This window comes from Mauremys mutica, chromosome 11, assembly GCF_020497125.1.
Source record: "Mauremys mutica isolate MM-2020 ecotype Southern chromosome 11, ASM2049712v1, whole genome shotgun sequence".
Taxonomy (NCBI): Eukaryota; Metazoa; Chordata; order Testudines; family Geoemydidae; genus Mauremys; species Mauremys mutica.
In genome coordinates this window covers 70,632,918-70,646,326 of record NC_059082.1, presented here as the reverse complement: position 1 = coordinate 70,646,326, position 13,409 = coordinate 70,632,918, and the positions used below count along the sequence as shown (strand labels likewise).

Sequence of the window (13,409 nt, the reverse complement as noted above, 5' to 3'; positions counted from 1 at the left end):
GAGCTGCATACATTCCAAACCTTGAACAAAACTCTGTTATGTGAATGGTAGCACAACAGAATATGAAAAAGCAAATTCTCAAATTAAAAATAACTTTGGGTCAAACTGTACACTCCCATGGACATACCTCACATTCTCCTTCAAATTGTCCTCACAAATGGAGGGTCTTGGGAGTCTATAGAGAAGGCAGAAGCTGCTATCTTCCAGCCTTTTGGACATCTACACAGGATGCTCAGACCCTCTCCAGCAGCATCTCGCTATGCTATTGGTCAGGCACCTGACATGCATCCATCCATCTATCGTATTCCATGGCCCCACATTACCATAATATCTAAGTGCCCACAATCTTTAGAATATTTATCTTCACTACACTTGAGGGGTGTATAGGGAACTGAGGAAAGACTAATGACCAGATTTTTAAAGGTATGTAGGCATCTAAAAATTCAGATAGTCACCTAGTGGGATTTTCAGAAGTGCCTTGGCACCTGGATGCTTTTGAAAATTCCAAAAGATGCCTATCTGCATCTTTAGGTGCCTAAATACCTTCAAAATCTACCCTAAATTGGCTTGCCCAAAGTCACACTGGAAGTCTGTGGCAGAGCATGGAATTGAACATGTATCTCCCAAGCCCCAGCAAGTGCTCTGACCACTGAACCATCCTTCCTTGTGACTGTGTCACTCCCATCTTTTGAAGAGGTGGAGAGGGGCAGGTGCTGAGAAACTGCAAATGTAAGCAGCATTATGGTAGGCTTGGGATGCCCTAGTGGAGATCTGTAGCCTCAGAAGGGAAGATTTCTATGGCAAGTGGCTCCTCTCACTCTTGGTCAGGGCTCCAGGTCCAAACCATGCAGTCCCAGCCTTGTACTTAATCCATTGAGAAGATGAATTGGAAGACAATGATGGCATGGGGGTGGTGGCTCTTGGCACCACACATCTCCCTAAGTCAGATCAGAAGATCTTACTCTTGCAGAAATAGTGAAGATGATCTTCCCTATAGCAATTTTTAGCTACTCACACTAAGTGAAATAATTACTTGTCATTTTACCAAGATTGTTGAGATTTGTTTCTTTTTTTGTCGCAAATTGTTTAGCAATGTTTAATTACTGGTACAGACTAAAACCATTGCTTCTTATTTGCTTGTGTTTTCTAAAAATAACAATCATTGCATTTTCTTGGGAATTATTAAATAACAACATAAATAATACAAGTGTGTTTAAATGGACAGAAATTATTTAGGCATCATATTTCTAATAACAAATATACCATATGGCCCAAATTGTGGCTGGCATTTATTTTTGCCATGAAAACTGCAGGTTAAAGACGGCGCACAGATGGGGAGTTTTATTCTTTGACTTGTGTGAATTCTTTGTGAGCTTACTGCAACATTGTGCCCCCAGTATTAATATAACATGCTTCCTGCAAATTTTAATTAGATATTTTATAAAGACATATTTTACCTCATTTCTGGTCAGCAAAGGTGTAAATTCAATAACTGGTTTCAGTGCCAAGTGCAGATATTCCATTGCTGTGGCTGTGAAACAGAAAGTTACTACTTGAGATAACAATGGTAAACCACTAAGATATTTTAATTTTAGTATAACTGTTCATGTAGGTAATGTTAAAGAAAATTTAAATTGTTAAAGAACTGTGGACAAAATAATTGAAGTCCGTAGCACTACTTGCTTCAGTAAGATGGGTTGGATTGGTGCTATTTTTGTACCATAAAGTAGGGGCCTATTTGGGATTACTTATATGAATAAAGAGTTTGCATGATTGGATGTAGGCCTGTAGATTGATTAAATAACTACAAGACTTTGGAAAACATAGAGATAACAAGCCATTGTAGGTTGGATTCTGCATTTGTTTCACACCCAAGATTCTCATAGATGTCAGAGGGAGTTTGGGATGCACAAGATGCAGAATTCAGCATCGCAAGGAAAACACCTTGGGCTGTCAAGCAATTAAAAAAATTAATTGTAATTAATTGCATGATTAAAAAAATTAATTGCAATTAATCATGCAGTTAATAGTAGAATACCATTTATGTAAGTATTTTTGGATGTCTTCCACATTTTCAAATATGTTGATTTCAATTACAACACAGAATACAAAGGCGTACAGTGCTCACTTTATATTTATTTTTATTATAAATATTTGCACTGTAAAAATAAAAGAAATAGTATTTTTCAATTCACGTAATACAAGTACTGTAGTGCAATCTCTTTATCATGAAAGTTGAACTTAAAAATGTAGAGTTACGTACAAAAAATTACTTAATTCAAAAATAAAACAATGTAAAACTTTAGAGCCTACAAGTCTACTCAGTCCTATTTCTTGTTCAGCCAATCGCTCCGACAAACAAGTTTGTTTACATTTGCAGGAGATAATTCTGCCCGCTTCTGGTTTACAGTGTGACCTGAAAGTGAGAATAGGCATTTGCATGGCTCTGTTGTAGCTGGCATCACAAGATATTTACATGTCAGGGAGGGCTGGCTCCAGGCACCAGCCAAGCAAGCTCGTGCTTGGGGCAGCAGATTCTAAGGGGCGCCATTCCGTCCAATCCTAGGGCGGCATGGCTACTCTTGTGTTTTTTTTTGCTTTGCCTCCGGGTCCGGCCACCCTGCACCCAGGGTTTTTGTTTTGTTTTTTTTGCTTTGCCTCCAGGTCCGGCTGACCTGCGCCCTGGGGTTTATTTATTTATTTGCTTTGCCTCCGGGTCCAGCTGCCCTACACCCAGGGTTTTTGGTGTTTTTTTGGCTTTGCCTCCGGGTCCAGCCACCCTGCACCCAGGGTTTTGTTGTTTTTTTTGCTTTGCCTCTGGATCCAGCCACCCTGCACCCAGGGTTTTGTTGTTTTTTTTGCTTTGCCTCCGGGTCCAGCTGCCCTGCACCCAGGGTTTGGTTTTTTTGCTTTGCCTCCGGGTCCAGCTGCCCTGCACCCAGGGTTTGGTTTTTTTGCTTTGCCTCTGGGTCCAGCTGCCCTGCACCCAGGGTTTGGTTTTTTTGCTTTGCCTCCGGGTCCAGCTGCCCTGCACCCAGGGTTTGGTTTTTTTGCTTTGCCTCCGGGTCCAGCTGCCCTGCACCCAGGGTTTGGTTTTTTTGCTTTGTCTCCGGGTCCAGCTGCCCTGCACCCAGGGTTTGGTTTTTTTGCTTTGCCTCCGGGTCCAGCTGCCCTGCACCCAGGGTTTGGTTTTTTTGCTTTGCCTCCGGGTCCAGCCACCTTGCACCCAGGGTTTTTTGTTTTTTTTTTTGCTTTGCCTCCCTGTTCGGCCGCCCTGTGCCCTGGTGTTTATTTTTATTTGCTTTGTCTCTGGGTCCAGCCGCCCTGCACCTAGGGTTTTGGGGTTTTTTTTGCTTTGCCTCCTGGTCTGGCCGTCCTGTGCCGGTGGTTTTTTTTTTGCTTGGGGCTGCAAAAAAGTCAGGTGCACTAAAGATTCATATGTCCCTTCATGCTTCAACCACCATTCCAGAGGACATGCGTCCATGCTGATGATGTGTTCTGCTCAATAATGATCCAAAGCAGTGCAGACCAACACATGTTCATTTTCATCATGTGAGTCAGATGTCACCAGTACAAAGTTGATTTTCTTTTTTGGTGGTTCGGGTTCTGTAGTTTCCGCATCAGAGTGTTGCTCTTTTAAGACTTCTGAAAGCATGCTCCACATCCTGTTCCTCTCAGATTTTGGAAGGTAGTTCAGATTCTTAAATCTTGGGTTGAGTACTGTAGCTATCTTTACAAATCTCACATTGGTACCTGCTTTGTGTTTTGTCAGATCTGCAGTGAAAGTGGTCTTAAAACAAACAACATGCTGGGTCATCATCCGGGATTGCTATAACATGAAATATATGGCAGAATGCGGGTAAAATACAGAACAACAGACATAATTCTCTCCAAAGGAATTCAGTCACAAATTTAATTAACACATTATTTTTGTAATAATGTGTTAATTAATTAATGTGTATATATGGAAATATATAAAGGAGCATCACCAGCATGGAAGCATGTCCTCTGGAATGGTGGCCAAAGCATGAAGGGGCATACGAATGTTTAGCATATCTGGCATGTAAATACTTTGCAATGCCGGCTACAAAAGTGCCATATGAACATCTGTTCTCATTTTCAGGTGACATTGTAAATAAAAAGTGGGTACCATTATCTCCTGTAAATGTAAACAAACTTGCATCCGAAGAAGTGGGTATTCACCCACGAAAGCTCATGCTGCAAAACGTCTGTTAGTCTATAAGGTGCCACAGGATTCTTTGCTGCTTCTACAGAACCAGACTAACACGGCTACCCCTCTGATACGTAAACAAACTTGTTTCTCTTAATGATTGGCTGTACAAGAAGTAGGACTGAATGGACTTGTAGGCTCTAAAGTTTTACATTGTTTTGTTTTTGAGTGCAGTTATGAAACAAAAAAAATCTGCATTTGTAAGTTGTGCTTTCATGATAAAGAGATTGCACTATGGTATTTGTATGAGGTGAATTGAAAAATACAATTTCTTTTATTATTTTTACAGTGCAAATATTTGTAATAAAGATAATATAAAGTGAGTGCTGTACACTTTGTATTATGTATTGTAATTTAAATCAATATATTTGAAAATGTAGAATAACATCCAAAATATTTAATAAATTTAAATTGGTATTCTGTTGTTTAACAGTGTAATTAAAACTGCGATTAATTTTTTTAATGACGATTAATTTTTTTGAGTTAATCCTGTGAGTGGACTGTGATTAATCAACAGCCCTAAAAACATCAATTTTAGAGTATACAATGAGGCCAAAGTTTTTTACCTGTAATTTTTTACATTCATATTGTGAACTTCACCTCTATTCAGGGAGCCTGCACAAGGCTCATTGAACCCTTAATTCCCATTTAAGCCCTATTGAGATTTTAGATGAGAGTTAAATGATGGAAAAATCTTGTGTTGGCTCTCTTCATATGGGTGAATTTCACCAGTATGTGTCATATAAACTAAATTATCACAAAGCTAGTGAACAATTACTTTTGGAATTGCACAATTTAAAACTGTTCAATCTTGCATTTTACAAAAGTGTAATGGAAATAAAAACTCAGAGAAAAAGTAAAAAAGCAAAATTAACCAATGCATGGCATTCAGATACTATGGATAGGGAGCAGGATAGACAGAAAGATAAATAAAAATATTTTACCTGCTACGTAAACAAAGCAAGTAGGAATACGTATCCATGGTGGACTGCAACCTAATTTTTCAAACTGAAAGGGATTAAAAATAGTGAATAACAAAAGAGAAACTAATAAATGTATGGATATCAGAGCAGAAAGTATATATGGAAATATTTATAGATAAAATATAAACCTGGATGTTCTTTTTCAAATCAGTTTGTTGTTGTTATTGTTATTATTTTACCATTTTTCTTCTCAAAAAGTTCCAAACATAATTACATGAGAAATGTAGGAAATTACATTTATCTGAAATAGCAGTGTATGTGAGAAAAATGCATTTTGTATTTTTGATTCGAATCCCACAGTCATGATGCACTGATCTCTCATTTTACAGTGTTAAAATGTTATGGTTTTTAGTAAATCATTTACAGTAAAGTGATTAATGGAAAAATTATTTGTATTACAGAATAACAGCCTGAGCCTACATTCTTTGTGAACCAAAAACTTCTACTGGTGTCAGTAGGAAGGAAGGATCAGGCACTACTCTGATAAAATAAATATACCAAGAAGGTAGCTTTCGCTTATTCCGGTACACATTGTCCTGACTTCAATTAGTTATTAAGGCTAACATTTGGAAAGGTGCTCTTGAACCTGAGATGAGCATGTAAAACCCCCAGTGTGTACACAAAAGTTGAACTTGTATACCTACAAAGGAATATATGCATGCAATTCCCTGATTTATGCATCCATATTTGCACATACAGTTTTCAAAATGTGGGCCTACAGTTTTTCTACATTCATTGTATTGTATTTGAAATAAATATATGTATTGTACATACTAGTGGAGTTATCCATTCAAAAAGGTTGACATTCTTGCCATCATTTATGTAGTATGCCTGACCACTCTGTTAAAGAGACAGAGAAAACACAGCTTAGTAACATGATACTGTGTGTGGAGTGACATTTTTTCATTCTCTCTTTAAATATCTGTACTGATTTTATAAATAATATAGCAGCATAAATAAAAGTATATACAGATCAACAGGTTACCCAAATTCTGTTTCAATTAACAATTATTCTGTATACAGTACAAATTGATTGCCACAACACTGATTGTTTTATTTTGGTTAATAACCTGATTCACTATAAAATTGCTTATTACAAGTTTATTGCTGGTAAAATGCTATTTTACTGTGATTCCCAAACACAGTGAAATTGAGTCTAAATTGACACTTTAATTGTACCTTCTTGGAACACACAGGAAATAGTAGGGTTATATTCTGTTCTTAATTACACTGGTGAGACCCCATTGAAGGCCAAGTGAAGTAAAGTTTGACCTATTACCTTTTTCCTGTTAATAGCTTCACATATAAAACCTATAACACTAGTATATGCTTTGATAGTCTTACCAATGTACTTTTCTTTTTTAATTAATTATTTTAAACAAGGTAAAAATTTGTATTAACAAGGAAGAAAAGACATGCAACAATTTTTTTTTAAATAGATGCACTTGTATTGAGTGTGCAGAGCTGGTAGTTTGCATGTGCAAATATATAGGTAAGAGCCCGCAGCAACACATATAGTTAAGGTTGTCTAAGACTTTCTTTCCATAATTAAATACATAGGTCCTGACTCTGCAAACTGATCTGCACGGATTGTGATATTAGCTGGGAGTGCTAGTTTCACAACAGCCATTCGCAGCTTCTTGGGGAGGAAGGGACTATCTCAAACCACTTTACCCACCCTCAATCCCACTCCTCTAATGGCCTCTGTGTATAGTGAGGATTGGGGTAAAACAGCCCCAACTCCATTCTCTAATTGTGTATTACTCCTTTGCTCCTGTTGGAGGAATAATAATAAAGAAAATTTGGGGAGAGTATTTTCCTACTGGTGGACTGAGTCTTCACTATGTAGTGCACTCAATGTTCTCTAGTGCCACCAAGGTAGCTGGTACTTCATGGCAATAGAGCAGGGCAAAGGCCATGCACAGGTGGACCATGATATGAGCGTTAAGAGCTAGTACCATGGTTCTGTTCTGATTATAGCTATTTTCATTTTAAACGTGTATCAAACTAGATAGAGTGTTGCAGGTTTTTTTCCTTTTCTTTTTACTTACAGCTATATAGTTCCTCTCAGAGGTAAGAGCCACAGCAGCCAGTATATGAGCTTGTACAAGATTCTGTACATGAACCCAGTTCATTGTGGCAGACGGGTCCCCAAACCTGAAGCGAAACAGCCCCTTCTGAATATTAACCTGCAAAAACATACAAACAGGAAATCCCTGCAGGATGTGGCTTAATTTTGCACATAAAAGGAGTACATCAAACAGAGCCCAGTCCTTCTCCCACTGAAGTCAATGGGAACTTTACCACCAACTTCCATGCCAGGATTGGACGCTTAATCAAAAATGAAAAAGGTTGCTATTTACTAAGGGAATGTATGACTCAAATACTGTGCTTGAGACTTCTAGTCTAGATTGTCTTTTTGTCATTTATTAGAACAGAAATTGAATAAAACACTGTGGCCAGATTTTAAAAATAGATCTGGATAATTTAATAACATGTTAATAAACAAAGCTAAAAGTAATCAAATATCATGCTCCAGAAAGTAAACTGATCACTTAAAACAGTCAGGAGAGAACATCCTCAACCCCACCTACAATGTTAGACAATTTGCTAGGCGTATTATTGTGAGAAAGAGGGGTAACTCTCTTCAGAAGCATTAATAGCCTCTAGGAAAGTTACTGGACTAGGATTAGTAGTCTGAATGAAAATGGGAAATTATAGAATTATAGAAGTTTAAGACTGTAAGGGACCTCAAAAGGTCATTGAGTCCAGTCTCCTGTACTCAAGACAGGACTAAGTATTATCTAGGCAATCCCTGACAGGTGTTTGTCTAACCTGCTCTTAAAAATTTCCAATGACAGAGATTCCACAACCTCCCGAGGCAATTTATTCCAGTGCTTAACCGCCTTGACAGTTAGGAAGTTTTCCCTAAAGTCCAGCCTAAACCTCCCTTGCTGCAATTTAAGCCCATTGCTTCTTGTCCTATTCTCAGGTTAATGAGAACAATTTTTCTCCTTCATCCTTGTAACAACCTATTATGTACTTGAAAACTGTTATCATGTCCCCCTCAGCCTTCTCTTCTCCAGACTAAACAAACACATTTTTTTCAATCTTTTCTCATAGGTCAGGTTTTCTAGACCTTTAATCATTTTTGTTGTTCTCCTCTGGACTTTCTCCAATTTGTCCACATCTTTCCTTAAATGTGGCACCTGGAACCGGACACAGTACTCCAGCTGAGGCCTTATCAGAGCGGAGAAGAGCAGAATAATTATTTCTTGTATTTATGCTTATGAAACTCATTTCTAGAAGATACTTCTTCTTGCTCTATTGTGTTTCTATTATTTGCCTTTTGTTAAGGAACATCACCAATTTAGGGCCAATTACTGCTCTTTGATTCTCCAGTTGAAGTTATTGGTATTGGGACGTTTATGACTGTATTTTAGCACAGTGTTATAGGTACATAATCCTAACTCATTGTGTTGCAAGAACACATTATGATGCAAGTATTGTCTCTTGTTCTGAGGGATGTCCTTTTTTTTAGATCCAAATGGATCTTCTTTTACACAAACCTGCTGCTATCTTTAATTATTATGAATTATTTATATTGTAAATGCTAAATCATTCAATTGAATTTACTGAGAATGTACTGAGAATTATATAGTCTAAAGTGTTGTTTAAAGTGTTCTCTGCTGTCTTGTCTTCTTGTGGCCTTGTGCCACATTAATGTATGGAAAGGCCATATGTATTTCATACTGCATATATGTCTTCTATTATTTTCTGTAGGTTTCATGTGTGTGTGCGCTATATGTAGGAAAGGGGCCACTTGCATACTAGCTGTTACATGAATCCATAAACGGTCTCACATCAGTGCATTATTTAAACATATGCTACTTTCTCTAGCATTCTTATATAAATGGAGGAACTGGAGCTCCTGGTCCGGGAATTGAAACCGGATATCATAGGAATAACCGAAACATGGTGGAACGGTAGCCATGACTGGAGTACAGGTATGGAAGGGTATGTGCTGTTTAGGAAAGACCGATGCAAAGGTAAAGGTGGGGGAGTAGCATTGTATATCAATAATGAGGTGAAATGTAACGAAATAACTAGCAATGCAATGGATAATACAGAGTCTGTTTGGGCAATGGTCACATTGGGGAAGAAAACTACTAGAGCCTCCCCTGGGATAGTGATTGGGGTGTGCTATAGACCGCCGGGATCTAGCCTGGATATGGATAGAGAGCTCTTTAATGTTTTTAAGGAGGTAAATACTAATAGGAACTGTTTGATCATGGGGGACTTTAACTTCCCGGATATAGATTGGGAAACAAATGCTAGTAATAATAATAGGGCTCAGCTTTTCCTAGACGTGATAGCTGATGAATTCCTTCATCAAGTAGTTGCTGAACCGATGAGGGGGGATGCCATTTTAGATCTGATTTTGGTGAGTAACGAGGACCTTGTTGAGGAAATAGTTGTAGGGGACAACCTTGGTTCGAGTGATCATGAGCTAATTCGTTTCAAAATAAATGGGAGGATAATCAAAATTGCATCTGAGACTAAGGTATACAATTTCAAAAGGGCTAACTTTACTAAATTAAGGCGACTAGTTAGGGAAGTGGATTGGACTAACATATTTAGGGATCTAAAGGCAGATGACGCCTGGGGTTACTTCAGGTTGAAGTTGCAGGAGTTGTCAGAGGCATGTATCCCGAGAAAGGAAAACGGCTCATAGGTAGCAGTTTTAGACCGAGCTGGATGAGCAAGTGTCTTAGAGGGGTGATTAAGAAAAAACAGAAAGCGTACAAGGAGTGGAAAATGGGAGGGATCAGCAAAGAAACCTACCTTATTGAGGTCAGAGGGTGTAGGGAAGCAGTGAGAAAGGCAAAGAGCCGGGTGGAGATGGACCTAGTGAAGGGGATTAAAACCAATAGCAAAAGGTTTTTTAGCCATATAAATAGGAAGAAAACCAAGAAGGAAGAAGTGGGACCGCTTAAAACTTTAAACGGAGTGGAGATTAGGGATAATCTTGGAATGGCACAATATCTGAACGAATATTTTGCCTCGGTCTTTAATGAGGCTAATGAAGGGCTAAGGAATAGTGATAGAGGGACTGATGGGAATGAAGATATGGGGGTAGACATTACGGTATCTGAGGTAGAAGCCAAACTTGAACAGCTAAACGGAAGTAAATCGGGGGGCCCGGATAATCTTCATCCTAGAATATTAAGGGAATTGGCGAGTGAAATTGCAAGACCGTTAGCGATGATTTTTAATAAATCTCTAAACTCGGGGGTTGTACCGTTTGACTGGAGATTAGCTAATATATTTCCTATATTCAAGAAAGGGAAAAAAAGTGACCTGGGTAACTACAGGCCTGTTAGTTTAACATCTGTAGTATGCAAAGTCATGGAAAAAATTTTAAAGGAGAGAGTGGTTACGGAGCATGAGGCCGATGGCAACTGGACAAATTACAGCATGGATTTACGAAAGGTAGATCGTGCCAAACCAACCTGATCTCCTTCTTTGAGAAAGTAACAGATTTTTTAGACAAGGGAAATGCGGTGGATCTAATATATCTTGATTTCAGTAAGGCGTTTGATACGGTACTGCATGAGGAATTAATGGTTAAATTGGAAAAGATGGGGATCGAAATGAAAATCCAGAGGTGGATAAGGAGCTGGTTAAAGGGGAGACTGCAGAGGGTCGTATTGAAGGGGGAACTGTCGGGTTGGAGGGGGGTTACCAGTGGAGTTCCTCAAGGTTCGGTTTTGGGTCCGATTTTATTCAATCTATTTATCGCTGACCTGGGAACCAAGAGTAGGAGTGGGCTGATAAAGTTTGCGGATGACACCAAGTTGGGAGGTATTGCAAATTCGGAAAAGGATCGGGATATCCTCCAGGGAGATTTGGATGACCTTGTAAACTGGAGTATTAGTAACAGGATGAAATTCAATAGTGAGAAGTGTAAGGTTATGCATTTAGGGATGACTAACAAGATCTTTAGTTATAAGCTGGGGACGCACCAGTTGGAAGTAACGGAGGAGGAGAAGGACCTGATCGTAGGATGACTATGAGTAGGCAATGTGATGTGGCCGTTAAAAAAGCTAATGCGGTCTTGGGATGCATTAGGCGAGGTATTTCTAGTAGGGATAAGGAGGTGCTAGTCCCGTTATATAAGGCGTTGGTAAGACCTCATTTGGAGTATTGTGTGCAGTTTTGGTCTCCCATGTTTAAGAAGGATGAATTCAAACTGGAACGGGTACAAAGAAGGGCCACTAGAATGATCCGAGGAATGGAAAGCCTGTCGTATGAAAGGAGACTTGAGGAGCTCGGTTTGTTTTCCTTAACCAAAAGAAGGATAAGAGGAGATATGATTGCACTCTTTAAATATATCAGAGGGATAAATACCAGGGAAGGAGAGGAATTATTTCAGCTCAGTGCTAATGTAGACACGAGGACAAACGAATATAAATTGTCAGTCAGGAAATTTAGGCTTGAAATTAGACGAAGGTTTCTAACCATCAGAGGAGTGCAATTCTGGAACAGCCTACCAAAGGAAACAGTGGGGGCGAAGGACCTCCATGACTTTAAGATTAAGCTAGATAAGTTTATGGAGGAGATGGTATGATAGGATAACGGGCTTAGTCAATAGGTCAATTAAGTGCCACACTGGTAATTAGTACAATGGGTCAATGATAGGATATTGTTAGCCTTTTTCCAGAGGGTATGGCTGGAGAGTCTTGCCCGCATGCTCGGGGTTCAGCTGACCGCCATATTTGGGGTCGGGAAGGAATTTTCCTCCAGGGTAGATTGGCAGTGGCCCTGGAGGTTTTTCGCCTTCCTCCGAAGCATGGGGCAGGGGTCGCTTGCTTAAGGAGTGGGTGGATCGGCTTATGTGGCCTGCATCTTGCAGGAGGTCAGACTAGATGATCATAATGGTCCCTTCTGATCTTGAATTCTATGATTCTATGAAATTACATATGGTTTTGTTCCATGTATATCCAAAAGGAACAGCAGATTTGCCACCTGCTTTACTCTCCTAAGTGAAATACTAGAAAAGAAGTTTCTTTTGCTAAAGTTCTGTTGTTTTTTTTTAAATTGGCTTCATGCATATCTGTAAGTATTCTGCTGGACAGTACAACTGAAATCACTTAAACTACAAATGGAAAACAGCTAGTGACAGGCCTGATATTTGAGCAGGCATTCAGTGACACTCCCCATGCCTACATGCCCTTGACAGTTCCTTTATACCCGTCCCCAGGCTACTTTTAAGTCCTGGAACTGCTAGCAGCCTTCCATTGCACCCTATGACCCTTGGCCCCCTGCCGCTCTGCTATACACTATGTGGCTCCCTCTGGCTTCTGGCTGTCATGGAGGTATCACAGGCCCTGTTAGAGGTAGCAGTTTTGAGCGGGGGAAGGCAGAGTTACAGCTGTCACAAGGGGAGGGCACTTAAAACCTGAGAGCTTTAACAGGGAGAAGGAGTGGGGGAGTGAGGGAGCTTGTAGGTCAATGAAAGGGGGAAAGTAAGGAGATTTGGGATTCAGCAAGGGGATGGGGAAAGGCGGTTTGAGGGTCAATGAAGGGAGACTGAGGTGGAGCTTGGGAGCAGTGGGGAGTGGAGAGGAGAGTGAGAGGGTTTAGAGGGCAGTGAAGAGTTTTAGGAAGGAAGAGTGAGGATGTCTGGGGGAGTGAGTGGTTTGATAACAATGAGAAGTGGAAGTAGGTGGGGCTTGGGGGATTGTGAGAGAAGAGAGAAAGGGGACTTAGGGAATAGTGAGGGGAACAGAGGATATGCAACAGAGTGATGGGAAGGAATATCTGAGGGAGTTTGGGAATAATATTTGGAAACGAGGGGATTTTGTAGCAATGAAGGAAAGGAGGAGTAAATATTTTTGAGTGCAAATGGTAGGGAAGTGAGGTGATTTGGGAAATAGTGAAAGGGAGGAAGGATGAGCTAGTGGCCAGGCCCAGAGGGGGGGGCAAGTGGGGCAATTTGCCCCGGGCCGCGCAGGGGCCCCCACGAGAATTTTTCGGGGGCCCTGGAGCGGGGTCCTTCACTTGCTCCGGGGGCCCCGGAAAACTCTCGCGGGGCCTGGGCCCCTGGAGCTTCTTCTGCTCCAGGTCTTTGGCGGCAATTTGGCAGTGGGGGGTCCTTCCTCTCCGGGACCCACCGCCGAAGTGCCCCGAAG

General features: G+C 40.2%; 1 protein-coding gene across 1 annotated transcript in view; it reads right to left on the bottom strand.

Annotated features, from left to right (window-relative positions):
• Positions 1-13,409, bottom strand: part of LOC123343590 (putative short-chain dehydrogenase/reductase family 42E member 2) — a 32,274-nt gene that overhangs the window by 1,598 nt on the left and 17,267 nt on the right. The window contains 4 exon segments of the mRNA XM_044978759.1: positions 1,458-1,531; positions 5,176-5,239; positions 5,989-6,054; positions 7,266-7,403. Coding sequence (XP_044834694.1) covers positions 1,458-1,531; positions 5,176-5,239; positions 5,989-6,054; positions 7,266-7,403 — 342 coding nt within the window.